Source organism: Macaca fascicularis, chromosome 13, assembly GCF_037993035.2.
Source record: "Macaca fascicularis isolate 582-1 chromosome 13, T2T-MFA8v1.1".
In the NCBI taxonomy this organism is placed as follows: domain Eukaryota; kingdom Metazoa; phylum Chordata; class Mammalia; order Primates; family Cercopithecidae; genus Macaca; species Macaca fascicularis.
In genome coordinates this window covers 67229068-67243661 of record NC_088387.1, presented here as the reverse complement: position 1 = coordinate 67243661, position 14594 = coordinate 67229068, and the positions used below count along the sequence as shown (strand labels likewise).

General features: G+C 42.3%; 1 protein-coding gene across 12 annotated transcripts in view; it reads left to right on the top strand.

Moving 5' to 3' along the window:
• The window catches only part of SPTBN1 (spectrin beta, non-erythrocytic 1), a 214887-nt gene that overhangs the window by 149640 nt on the left and 50653 nt on the right, over positions 1–14594 (top strand). For all 12 annotated transcript variants that reach the window (XR_012422380.1, XR_012422381.1, XM_065527088.1 and 9 more), the window contains 4 exons: positions 7605–7778; positions 11629–11720; positions 13016–13096; positions 13485–13600. Coding sequence is in view for 10 of the 12 variants with exons in the window: in XM_065527088.1 (XP_065383160.1) it covers positions 7605–7778; positions 11629–11720; positions 13016–13096; positions 13485–13600 (463 nt within the window). In the remaining 2 variants the exon portion in view is untranslated. The remainder of the gene's footprint in view (positions 1–7604; positions 7779–11628; positions 11721–13015; positions 13097–13484; positions 13601–14594) is intronic.

Genomic DNA, 14594 nt, shown 5'->3' with positions numbered 1-14594 from the left:
AGTGGCCCAGGAGGGACCATCCAGCCCCCTCCTTCCTCTCTAAGGGTTTTGGGTCCATGCAGGGGAATTTGCCTAAGGCCATACTGCTTCTTAGGCAGGGCCTGGACTGGGCTTACTGCTCCAATAAGCAATTAGAATTATCTTATCAGATCCTAGAGATGTTTATGTGGCCCAGTAAGTTTCCTCTCCTCTTTTAGAGTGAGAAAGAAGATGGGTCTGGGATGGAGATATGACTGGTAAAGGTTTAGGACTAGACGGGACCTTGGGAGGGGGAAACAGGAAAAGCGCCTGTGAAAAAACACAGGAATCCACGGACTGTAGGGTGAGGGGAAGGGAAGCTTCTTAAAATGATTTAAAGGAGGATCAGTAAAAACAGGCATTTTCCTCAGAGGAACTGCTGTCTGCCTGCAGAGCCCCTGATAGTCATGTGAGTCTGGTATCGACCCTTGTCCCCATGTTAAGGGCTTAGTTTCACTTTCCTGTCAGAAGGGACACAGGACAGAAGTGCACATGTTGCTGTGGGGATGGACACATGCCGCACCAGGGAATCCGATGTCCAATAATGGAGGCAAGACAGAGACACTCCTTTCCTTTGCAGAATTAGCCACTCTTGCAGGCTTCAGAAAGTGTTTACTGCTGAGAGGCGCCCCCCCAGCCCCGCTCCATTATGTTTAATTTTCTCTATTGTTACCTCCTCTTCCTTTTGAGAAGATGAAGTTTGGCAATATAAAAATAGCTCTTTAAAAAAATGAAAACCAGCCAGCAGATGGGAACCGAGTCCCTCACTTCCTTTCACATGGAAGCATGTACCCTTCTTCCCTGTACTGTATTCTGGGTTTTTCCTGTAGCATGAAGAGGACAAGCTTTAAGTCCTGGTTCACCACATACTAACTAGCTGGTAGATTGCTTCATCTCTCTGAGCCACTGAGTCTTCATCTATAAAATGACAGGAATAGTAATTATTATAATGCTGGGTTACTGTGAGGATTAGATGTGATCACAGCTGTCAGCCGCCTAGCAGGGAGAGGTGAACACACAGTAGTTGCTCAGTAAATGGCAGCTAAGAATTTTTAGATCTTGGGAGCTTTGAAGTTTGTAACATGTTTCTATGGATAGCTCTGTGAGATCATGATCACCTCTTGAACTTAATTTCTTGTAATTACTGCTTCCTAAACTTGCCCAGATATTGTGCCTTAAAACATGTGAGAAACCCACTCTGAAGCAGGTAGAACACACATTGTGGGAGTGTGGTGTACTTGAATTTTAGTCTCAATTCACACTCCCTTCATGTTGTACCATCAGGAAGTCATCTCACCTCGCTTTGTCTTGTTTATTCTTGCTACTCTGAGGCTTGATAGTTTTTGAGTTGCATCCAGGTCTGGAATGAACCATCTCTTAGCTCATCTGGCATAGCCAGTCACCATCAGCATGGGGTCCCTGTGATGTGGCATTGAACTTCTTCAACCTGCATGAATGTGTTTGGGCCCCATCACCACCCTCCCTCTCCCACACCCTGGACCCCATGTTCATGTGGAAACACACACACATTCCATTGAGATTTTGTAGAGAGAGAATAGAGTTGTGGAATGTGTCGTACATGTTTCCTGTTTGTGGGGAGGAGATTCTGAGAGGACCACTTTTTCTACTGCATTCATTTGAATGTAAGTGAGACAAGTGATTATTTGAGATCAAGCTTTCAGGATAAAGTCTGAAAGAACATTGGTTATGTCCTGCTGGTTGGAGCCTGGGAAGGTACCGACAGTCCCCATCTGTTCATTATTATCTTCCTTAACTTCTCATAATTCCATCCACACTGTCCCCTTCACCCTCTTGGAGGGAGACTTAGGAGAATGGCTGCTGCAGTTAGAAGTTTCTGTCCCCCTTGATCTGCAGTTCCCATCACAAAGGCACTTTCTTTGTGATGAAAACAGCACATGTAGGTGGACCACTCACTATGTCACTGCTCAGGTGCACAAACTGACAAGAAATGAGAGGAAAAGGCCCCCGAACAGCAAAAATGTCAGAAGCCCCTGCACCTTTCTTAGAGGCAGTTAGTCCCCATCCCTCAAATTTGAAGTTTTGAACCAGGAGCTTCGTTCAATCCAGAAACCACCTGAATTTGAGAAGAAAAGGGGCTGCTATGAATAGTCACGTTTCAGCGTGAGAAATGACAGCTGATCCAAGAGACGAAAGGAAAAACTTAAAGAGCACACGTGACAGCCATATGCGGAGTTCTTCGACTCCTGGCTGGGAGAGCTGCTCCACCCACCTCTTCTAGGGCGACACTGATTCCACCAGCATCCGTTTCTTGGACAGGAGCGTGATGGCGCCCCGGACAGCTTTAGGAGGCTGACGGGTGTACTGTGGAAAGAGAGAGCACCAGTGTCACCTCAAACAGCACTTGCAGAATGAGAAGTTACAGAATTTTAGATTAAGCCCACACCTGTTTTATATCTATTTTTTCCACTTCATTAGATTGCTTGATTTTGATGCAACCTGGCATTGCACAAATAGCAAATTCCAGCATTTCCCACATACCCAAATTAAAATCATTTTGAAGTTTCTGAAGGCAAAATCCACCTCCTGTTTCTTTTTGGGGGGTAAGGAGGGTATCCAATAATGTGAGAAGCTTAATGTTTAAAGACATTTCTTTTTCCATTGCTATTATGGTCAGATTTAACTGACCACAGGTAGAAAATATTCAAGGGGAAGAACAATGAAAACATATAGAAATAAACAATGATACAATTTTTTAAAAATATAGTATAACAACTATTTACATGGCATTTATGTTGTATTAGTTGCAAATAATATAGCCATGATTTAAAATGTGTGGGAGGCCAGGTGGGGTGGCTCATGCCTGTAATCCCAGCACTTTGGGAGGTCAAGATGGGTGGATCATTTGAGGTCAGGAATTCGAGACCAGCCTGGCCAACATGGTTGAAACCCTGTCTCTACTAAAAATACAAAAATTAGCCAGGCATGGTGGCGGGTGCCTGTAATCCCAGCTACTCAGGAGGCTGAGGCAGGAGAATCTCTTGAACCCAGGAGGCAGAGATTGCAGTGAGCCAAGATCATGCCATTGCACTCTAGCCTGGGTGACAGAGTGAGACTCTGTCTCAAAAAAAAATAATTAGTGAATTTTTTAAAAAGTATATGGGAGGATGTGCATAGGTTATATCAAATACTGTGCCATTTTAGATAAGCGACTTGAGCGCATCTATGGATTTTGGTATCCTTGGGGTACCTGGAATCAATCCCCTGTGGATACCAAGGGACAATTATATTGAAAATAAAATTTTACTACTTGTGGTAGGCCTCTGCATATAATCTTATTTCCTCAAGGCCAACCACATTCTTCTGTTTTTGCTTGTCCTCTTTTATAGGAGAAAAGAAAGTAAAAAATAATAATCTGAGACTGGACAGACTTAAAATGGCCACTTGTTACCCAAGTAACCTTCCTTTCAGACGTTTTCCATGCAGCACATAGCTGAGGATCTTAACTACACAAGGGAAAAGCAGGGAATGGACAAGATACTAAGTTAGGGCTGGCTGCTGGCCTTAACTGCATGTACCTGGGTTGCTGCAGCCTGGCCCTTTTTCTCCTGTGAAGTCAGCTTAGCACACACCAAGCCCAGTATGTCTGCTGGCATTCAGTTCACTCTGCACATAATTCTGTGCACAGAACCGGACCAAAGACCCCTGAGAATATAGAAGTATAAAGCCTCATCCTTGCACTTAGGAAGGGAACAGTCTAGTTGGAAGTAATAAGAGTGATAAATGAAACGATAGCAAAATTATAATGATTGGTTCCGGGGTTCTGTGGTCCAGATTGTTAGTTGTAGAGTTGTGAGGAAAAGGAGAGCTGTGAGACCCAGAATGATTGGAAATGGAAATATCTCCAGGAAGGAAAGATGGGCCTTGGCCTGAGCCTTGGAAGGTAGATAGGTGTGATAAGGTGAAGAGACTGGGGAGTCAGGACAACGGGTCACAGGCTGAGTGCATTATTCTACATGTGGATGTGTGCATCCTGCTGGCATCTTTATAAGATGGTGACATCGACTCCAGATGCAGCCTCTACTAGAGGCGGAGTGATGGGAAATAGGAAGGAGAGAAGGATGGAGCCAGATGGGTGAGGGCACGAGCTTGGTGTTGGTACAACAGATAATAGAAACCCAGTGTGTGTGTGTGTGTGTGTGTGTGTGTGTGTGAGACACACCGTGGACCCTTGAACAAAGCAGGGGGTTTAGGGGCACCAACCCTATGCTATTGAAAATCTTCCTATACATTTGATTCCCCCAAAACTTTTAATAGCCTACTCTTATCAATAACATAAACAGTCAATTAACATATTTTTCATGTTGTGTATATTACATTACTGTAGTCTTAAAGTAAGCTAGGGAAAAGAAAATATTACTAAGCAAAGGAAGAGAAAATATATTTGCTGATTCATTAAGTGGAAGTGGATCATCATAATGTCTTCATCCTCGTCTTCACATTGAGTAGGCTGAGGAGGAAGGTGGGGGTGTTGGTCTTGGGGTAGTAGAAGTGGAAGAGGCAGAAGGGGAGGCAGAAGAGGCGGGCATACTTGATGTAACTTTATGGAAATAACACAAGCAGTCTTGAATGATTGGAACCCTTGCAACAAATTCAGTTTGTTTTCTGGTACTGCTTTTACATCCTCTTCCTCATCATTTGTCATCTTTTTGGAGGCACTCATTTTCATCAGGTCATCTTCCGTTAATTCTTCTGATGTGGTGTCCGTTAGCTCTTGTATTTCTCCAAGATCCATATCATGAAAACCTTCACCCTTCTACCTTTTTGCCATATCCACAACCTCTTTCATAATTTCCTTCATTGGCTCTGTCCTAAATTCTGTGAAATGATGTATAACATCTGGATATCATTTTCTCCAGCAGGAATTTATTGTTTCAGACTTGATGGCTTTCACAGCTTTTTCTATAACAAAGACGGCATCTTCAGTGGTGTAGTCCTCCCAGACTTTCATGATGTTCTCTCTGTTGGGGATTCTATTCCATAGCATCGACAAACCTTTCCATAGAATTTTGTGTAGTAATGAGCCTTACAAGTCCTTATGACCCCTTGATCTAGAGGCCGAATTAGGGATGTTGGGTTTGGGAGCCAGGAGACCATGTCAGTGCCTTCAGTGTTGAACTCATGGGGTTCTGGGTGGGGGCATTGTCTAATACCAAAATGACTTTAAAAGGCATCCTCTTACTGGCAAGGTACTTGGAGACTTCAGGAACCAAAGCATCAGTAGAACCAATTCAGAAAAACAGTTGTCACTGTCCAGGCCTTCTTTCTGTACAACCAAAAGACTGGCAGCTGGTATTTATTTTTTCCCTTCAAGGCTCAAAGGTTAACAGCTTTATGGATAAGGGCAGTCCTGATTATAAACCCAACTGCATTTGCACAGAACAGTAGTTAGCCTATCCCTTTCTGCCTTAAGTCCTGGTACTCCACCTCTCTTTCTCTTACTAGGCTTTTGTGGCATTTTGTTCCAGAACAGGGCTCTTTAATCTGTGTTAAAAATTTGTTGAGACAGATACTTTTTTCCTCAATGATTTTCTTAATGGTGCCTGGGAACTCATCTGCTGCCTCTTGGTCAGCAAAAGCTGCTTCTCCCAACTCCTTGACATTTTTTAAGCCAAACCTCTTTCTGAAATTGTCAGACTGGGAGCTCTGTGAATCTTTCCTGGTTCTGAGGGCTACCCAATTAAAAATTAATAGTCATACCATCCTTTGCTGGTGTTACATTCTCCTTCACCTTCGTATGCCTTTAAATTGTCATATGATAACTTCACTTTTTCTCAAATCATATTAGTCTTTAGGTATGCCTCTCTTATGGCAATCCTGTATTCACATAAAAGATGCATTGTTAATTATTTATTTATTTGTTTATTTTTTTGTAGAGACGGGTTTTGCCATGTTGCCCAGGCTGGTCTCAAACTCCTGGGCACAAGCAGTCTGCCCGTCTCAGCCTCCCAAAGTGCTGGGATTACAGGCATGAACTGCTGCACCCAGCCAAAAGCTGCATTTTCAATATGAGATAAAAAGATATTTCACAAAAAAGTGCAAGGTCTTTGCATCTGCTGATGTAGCTTCAGGGATGGCTTCACAAATTTTCTTTTCTTTTTTTAGTCTTCAAATGGTGGGCCACCACAACTGTGGACCTCAATCTACAACACATAGCAAGCAGTTCATCCTTTTCTTGTAGTGTCATGACTTGTTCTCTGCTTCTTGAGAGTACTTCCAGCTTCACTAGTGGCACTTTGGGTCTCATGATATTAGTCAAGGTTTACAGTATTGCACTAGACACTGTGAAAAATACACAAGAACTTTTACTGTGATACCCAATTTACTAGAGAGACCATGTGGAGATGATTAGCATCATAGGCATTTTAAGTGGGCACTCACAATACTTGAGCTCATTGCAGTAGGAGTTAGAGATGGCTCTGAAATTATTATAGTAGTACAGTATATACCAAGATTTAGTACTACACAAATGGTGCCGTTACAATCTGTATTTGTGTGTATGAGTTTTGATAATTTTAATTTTATGACAGATTTGTATATATTTTGTGGTAGTAAATGATAAAATAGACTACCATCTACATATATTTTATGCATTCATGACATACCTTGTTCTTAATTTTTTCTGATATTTCTAGGCTAGGCCATTCATCTGAGTCTTTTCAAATTGTCACAAATCTCTAAAAAAATTTCCAGTGTATTTATTGGAAAGAATCCATGTATAAGTGCATTTGCACAGTTTAGGTCCAACTAAAGGTCAACTGTGTGTGTGTATCTAGTACATTTTTATAGTAGATGTGTATGTACTTTTATAGTAGATAGTATATTTTATAGTAGATGTATATATACACATAGGCATTATCTACTCTCTCTCTATGTATTTTTTTTTGTTCATTTGTTTTATTTAAAATGTTCACCTTCCAAAGGCCTCTTTTATATTTTGATAAAACTGGGTAAAAGGAAAGGAACATTTGGGGTATTTAAATTGCACTACACTCATTTTTTCCCCTTTTCCCCTTCTTTTCTGTAAGTTACACCTTTTTACTTAACCTTCCCCATCCCTCCGCACACAACCACCACTTGGAAATTCTTCTGATTTGATGGTTGTGTTCCCTGTTTTCATTTTGAGCCAACCTTAAGGGTTGCCAGCAGGTGGCAAACCTATTTTTACATTCCAAGTAATCAAAATCCTCACAGGTGTTTGTCATGCAGCTGCAAAAAAATTGTATGGATGGCGGCAGTAGCACTGAAATTCTTCATGAAAATTGGATTCTCTCTTCCCTGAACTTAAACAAATGCTCATTTGTAAACTATATAGCTCCACAATTAATCTCTAAAGAGAAATCAGTTACCATCCCGTTAAGTAAACTTTTCTTCTGTGGCTGTTAGGTAAATACTGTCCTTGGACTTAATGAGTACACGTGTTTGTTAATGTTCTGCTCCGAGCAGGAGAGCATCGCATGAATGGGCACGTGTGACTAGGCAGTAACTCGGGGTTCATCTCTGCTCTGTTGAGTGATGTGTCTCTGCCTCTGCTCTCCTGTTTCTAGCCTAAACCCACCAAAGGACGAATGCGCATCCACTGCCTAGAGAATGTGGACAAGGCCCTTCAGTTCCTGAAGGAGCAGAGAGTCCATCTTGAGAACATGGGATCCCATGACATCGTGGATGGAAACCACCGGCTGACCCTTGGCCTCATCTGGACCATCATCCTGCGCTTCCAGGTAAGAGTCTCTGCCTGGGGTTGCTCAGAACTTAGGCTGACCTCTCAGAGGTATGAGCATCCTTGTAGAGCCGGCCTCTGTGTGTCAGAGGGATCAGGAAGACCAGGTTGAAAGCATGTCTCAGAGTCAGGTGTGTCATATCCAGTCCTCAGAATTGAATGCTGCCTCGTAGGCATGTGGAATCTACTACATCCTCCTGCAATTGTACTAGCCCCTGATAATCTTAGCTCTCCTGTCAGACACGTCTCAGTGGCCCAGGGACTTCTAGACTGCATCCCAGCCCACCACTTTGCTGGCCCCTGCTCTAAATGTCTGGTCTCTGCTGCTTGGCTCTCAGGAGCAAAGGTATAAGGATGTGGCCAGTGCTAGGTTATTAGCTTAGACTGCCTCAGCTTCACTCAACTATGACATGTGTTACAGAATATTTTTAGGCAAAGCTGTTGAGGGTTATGGCGTGTGTGTGGGCTCCATTTTCACCTTCATCATTCTCTTTGGATGTGAGGAAGCAATTTGCAGGAGGAAAGTACAAAACGCTTGTGTTCCTTTGAATTGATGATGATTTTACGGGTTTTGTTATACTTGAGGAGGAAGGCTCTAAGTATAGAAGTATTTTAAGCCAGAAGGTACTCTCAAGGTCTTTTTGTTCACCACTTTCACTTTATGAAAAAATTGGGGACCCAGAGAAGTTTGAAACCTTGCCCCTGATGACGCAGCCAGCCAGGGCTATAGGGGGCACCTCTGACCTCTTAAGAGAGAGCACTCAGCCTTTGGGACTGTGCAGCACTACGGGTGTGATTATTGGTTCTTTCTCCAGGCGGATGCTTCGTGCTCATGCGTTCCAATTAAAATTGGAAAAGCAGGAACAACTTTGTACTGTAGTGTCAGGTTTCTCTACAAACAAATATTCTAACAGTCCTGTCTCCTCAGTAACTGTGTTCTCTTGCCATTCCTTCCTGTTCTGCCCCTTTAATAAAGATCTGCTTGATTTTTCTAGGTAAACAAAAACCTCACACAAAAAGGAAAAACGAAAAATCAAATTATAGCTTGCTTTGTTTTCTTATTGAAACTCTGAAATCAGCCTGTGAACAATCCCTTTTCCTTCTCACTTGCCCTAGGATTGGGCTTCAGATAGTGTCCTGAGTATATATGTGGGAGGAAGGGGTAGGGGACTAGAATGAGTTACAGGAAGAAACAGCTTCCTGACTGGCTGGTTCCCAAGCTGGCTGATCATCTGATGCCATTGGGAAACCCTCTTAATAATTCAGGTTCCCAGGGCCCGGCCCTAGTAATTCTAATTAAGTAGGTCTGAGGAGAGAACTGTTGTTGAAGATGGTACAACATCATTAAAGGAGTTAATTACAGCAATCAAGGACATTTTTTCCCTGGACAGAACTCTTATATTTCTGTCATTTAGATCCTGAATGATTTGAAAATGGAGTAGCCATTGAATCCACTAATTACTGCTCTTGTGTCTTATGGCAACGGAGGTGAAATTATTAGCAGGACACTCCTCAAGCTTCACCCCAGTTTTATGGAGTAAAATGTTGTATTTCTGTTACCTTTGGCCTGCAGTAATCAGAGCGTGGACGGGCATCCTGACTGTGGGCTGTCTTGAGAGCAGGTCAGCACCCAGGTCAGGGAGCTGGCATACACAGCGCTTTTCAGGATTCTCAGCGTGAATTGCGTTGAGTCATTGACCAGTTCACTTCCTGCCAGTTTGCCTATTCCTATAGTTCAACTTATAAATGCTGATGTGTATTTTCTCCCTTTCTGTTGCAATGAGAGGCATAGACTGCTAATGTTACCGCATGGCCTGCAGTGTTGGTGTCTGACATGACTCAGCTTTCTTCAGCAGCTTTATTAAAACATTACCTATTCTACAAAAATAATATGATTATGAATCAGCCAAGGCCCAGTTATAGATATCTAGCATATCCACAAGGATACTTGAGGTATCCTTGTAGATACATAGGGTGAAGCTTCCCTGTGTATCTACAAGGGTCTCTCCTTCCCCCAGCTCCTGAATATACGGTTTTACAAGTTCCCAGTGTGTGTGTGCGTGTGCTCTCACTGCTACCAGGATATGGCCTGACCTGTATGTGCATAGAGGTGTCCATTAAATACTGATGATGACACCGATTTTTATAATGCTGCCCCTTTAAAAGAGAGTAAAAGGGCCAGATACAAAGTGGCTCATGCCCGTAATCCCGGCACTTTGGGAGGCCAAGGCAGGTGGATCACTTCAGGTCAGGAGTTTGATACCAACCTGGCCAACATGATGATACCCTGCCTCTACTAAAAATGCAAAAATTAGCCAGGTGTGGTGGCACGCACCTATAATCCCAGTTACTTGGGTAGCTGAGGCAGGAGAATCACTTGAATCTGGGAGGCGGAGATTGCAGTGAGCCAAGATCACACCACTGCTCTCCAGCCTGGGCTGCAGAGACTGTCTCCAAAAAAAAAAGTAAAAGGTGGTGAGAAACTGGAGTGGAAGTCTCTGAGTTTGCCTAGTTTAAATAGGGAGCTGTCTTCATTTCAGAAGGGTAGACTTCGTTTCCATATGGACAAATCTGGAAGCTGATACCCTTCTTCACACAGAAGCATAAGAAAGCCAATGAGTTACTATGTGAAGTTGCAGCCTGACTTTCCTGGTGAGCCCGTCTCTCACCCCTTGAGTGAGGGTTCTTCTTCCACATTCCCTTTCTGCACTTGAGCTAATGATCCTAATATTAGAGACTGGGGTTTATGCAAACTCAGGCTTCACCTTCTTAACACAATTAAAAATAGAGAATTTTTTTAAAAATGTAGTTGTTTCAATTCCCAAGTGTTTTTCCTAGTTGAAAGTTTGTAACTTTTTAGTCCTGTATTTGTATATTTTGTCTTCATTCTCTGTCTTTCAAAAAGAATTCTGGGAAGTGTTTGTAGATTGAATGGAGTGAAGGTTGTAGGGAGCATGACAAAGCAGAGAAGCTTAAAATGGCTACAGCTGGAGGTGATGAATGGACTCCTGGCCAGCACCATCCACTCCTGACTCCATTCCACATTTTACTGTACAAGAGGAAACCTTCATATAGTAGACAAAAGTGTATTTGGAGCATTTGTCTAAAATTACGTAGCTGGCAGTTGGCGCCTAATCTAAGAACTAACATTCATGGACCCTTATGAGCTCTGCACTTCATTATATCATTTAAGTGCATAACACTGCTGTGAAATTAGCCACTGTCATTATTTCCATTCCTCAGATGGGGAAGCTGGGGAACCTGCCCAAGGGCACATGGTAGGTGATGGAGCCTGGATTCACATACAGGCAGTCTGACTTTGGTGCCAGCTGACCAGGCTTTGTTTATAATGTTGCAAATATGCTGCCTCTGAGCGGCTTATGAATGCACACCATGGAAGCACAGCGCTTAAGCACACACTTGCTGTAATGGTTTGGAAATGGTGCACACAGTGCCCTCATCAATGAAGGCTGCACCTAGTGTGAAAAATGTTTACTTACGAAAAACCGAACTCATTATTTTTCTGGGGGTCTGATGAGATTCCAGATACACTGTGTGAACCGCTGTGCTTGCTTCTCACTGGAAAGATGGGCTGTCTCAGGGGCAAAAATGACCTCTGATAGGTGCTGGGAAGTCCCTACAGCCTTCTGTCTGTGCGACGTAGAAAACCTAGTTCTGGTTGTGTTTCTGGTTGTGCTTCTGAAGGAAGCAGTTTTCATTCACAGGGTAGATCGTCTGCAGGACAAGGCTTTGATCTCGTTTATTCTTTATGTATAGGCAGACCTGTTCTTCAGTGGCTCTTTGAGACAGCTGACCCATCTATTTGTCTAATATTTCTTTGTAAATCTTAGATCCAGGATATCAGTGTGGAAACTGAAGACAACAAAGAGAAGAAATCTGCCAAGGATGCATTGCTGTTGTGGTGCCAGATGAAGACAGCTGGGTGAGTGTGAACGCAGAGGGTATTGGGGCTGCTGCTTCCAGGACTGAATTCCACTGCAGTCATCACTTAGAAGGTGTTGACAGGTATCTTTTCCACTGCTTCCACTGGGAAGTCTTGTTAACACATAAGCAGTTGATATGACTTTTCAATTAGCTCTCGGAATGGAAGGAGTTCTGATTTATATTTTAGACCTGTCATGTCTTCATAATCAGTTTCCTTCTCTTTATTAAGGAAGCTCCAAAGAGCATTATATTTTGAATTTGAAAACCCCTGGAAGCATGTTTAGGAATCATATCCATGATATTTTAAGAGTACAGTTGTAGGTTTTCTTCATCCTTTAATTTCTGTTTTGGGGAGCTTTCTTTGCACAGTAAACATTAGCATAACCTTTTAATATTATCTGTGTCAGTTTCCTTTGATTTTTTCATTGAAATTTCATTGAAGCTGTTTGTAGAGAACCGCACCTTTTTTGTTGCTCACTACTGTTAGGACTCAATTGATGCTAAACCTTCGAGTTCTTAGCAAATTGGTTTAAGGTTCTACGTACTTACTGAGACCCAATTTTAGGTTAATTAGATTTACTGTCAGAACTTCTTTAGGTATAGACGTAACTCTAATGAACATGAATTCAGAATATGAAAATCAGAACTCTGTCCATTATGAGAGCTAGCTGAAAAGTGATCATGTCTATAAAGAGCTTATGGCCTAATAAAAGGTTCAAGTCAGGTATGAACCTTTAATCAGCCACTGATATAAAGTTATTAATAGTCAATATAGTATCAAATAGCTGTTTCATTATGGGTAGGTTTCAAACATAAATTTTTCAGGGATTTTTCATCCAATTAAGTGGCATATGGAAGAAAGAAAGCTGAGTGTCACATGAACAGGTAGTCCCACCACTTCTTGTCTCAAAGTAACGTGTGACAGGGGACTGCAGGTCCTGGTGTCTTTGTAGGTACAGTAGAAAGCCAGTGGAAGCAGAGGCCTCACAGATGTCTAGGTTGTCGTCACTTTTTCCTAAGTAAGAGTAGTGTTTTAAATCTACAACACAGTTCACATGTTTTGTGAGATTGAATTACCAAGCAAGAAAAACCACATGGATGCATGTTTTATTTTTATTTTATGGCAAGCTGGAGTTGATGGGATTTTTGTTCTGACTTGATTGTCCTTAGTGATATTCACTGCTTTAGGTTTTACAATGCTTACAGACTTATTTATTAACAAAGCACTTGGCAAAAGTATAAACCTCCATGTGGTAATTGTGTTGCTTTTCCCTTCTGCTTTGTCCTTGGCAGGTACCCCAATGTCAACATTCACAATTTCACCACTAGCTGGAGGGACGGCATGGCCTTCAATGCACTGATACACAAACACCGGTAAGTCCATACAAATCATCCTAGCAATTGTGGGGCAAAAGGTTGCTGTCCGTCCATAGCAGGTTTGGGTAACTTTCCCATATCTGTTGCCTTAACTGTTGCACCATGGTGGAAATTCCTACATTCCATGTGAGGAAAATATGGGAGAATATGTAAATTCTTCCACACAAAATAAACAGGTTCACCCTTAATCTTTCTTTTTTCTTAATAAACTTTGAAGTGTTTATTCAAAAATCAGGTTTCATTGTTTGATGATTCCATAATAGTATATTTTAGAGTTTTACTCCACTAAGTGGTGATTTTAACCTTTTTGGAGTAACAGTCATGTTTCATTGGTCATATTTCTTTTCAAGCCATGATTTTTGTTGTGTTCCACTGTTCTGCACAGGCCTGACCTGATAGATTTTGACAAACTAAAGAAATCCAACGCACACTACAACCTGCAGAATGCATTTAATCTGGCAGAGCAGCACCTCGGCCTCACTAAACTGTTGGACCCCGAAGGTAGGGACTCAAGGGATAATAGGTGGGATTTGTAGCATCTGTACTATCCAGGTGTTAATGTAAAATCTGTTTTGTGTCAGCATGTTTCATTTGTATGGCATACTTTGGGAATTACCAAAGGAAGAGCTTAGTTTTGGTTATGGGAATTTTTTGAGGATTTGTGGAAAGGATGACACTCAAAAAAGGCCTTGAAAGATGAATACGATTTAAACAGAGTCTGAAGGAGAGCGTGTGCAGGCAGAGCTACTAGCATGAGCAAAGGTGCAGAACCAGGAAAGAGGAAGGTGTGTTTGAGGACTAACAATTCAATGGGAATGGTGGTTAGGGTAATAGTGTGGATAGGATCCCCACAGGGGCAACAGGCAACAGGGAGTCATTGAAGGTTCTTAGCTGCTGTGCTCGAAGTAGAAAAGTAGAAAACCTGGCATAGGCTCTCAATGAATGCTTGTTGGCTGACATTTATCTGAAGGTGGCAAGCAGGTTGGATGGGGATGGGTGGAGATTGGAGGCAGGGGCCTTGTTACGAGGCTGTGCTTTGCTTGTGAGCAAGTAAGAGTTTAAATGAGGAAGGCGTATTTGTGAAAGGGGAATGGGGGTGGAAGGAGCAGCAGTCACAGTCCTTTCTTACAGATGCATCCCATTCTCTGCATGGAACTAATCCCTCTTTACTCTGTGAGTCCCTATGTAACTTGGAGCTGACCTGTGTGGAGCAGTCCCCCAGGTTGTATCTCCCTTACTTAACAAAATCCTAATTCTGGGTTTCATTTCAACGTGAGCTCTCATAGGAACTTTTTCTAATTTTGAGAAGCATTTAAAATTTCAGGATTTGTTTGTAGTGCTGAAGATTTATAGATCCTCTCAGCTGTGAACAAATATTAGAGAGGAAAAAAACCGTGTGTATGTGAGTGAAAGTTTAAAGTTCTTTTAAATATAGAACAGGAAGTTTAACTCCCCAAAGGCAGATCAAGGTCATGAGGCCTCCAGGCAGGCTTCT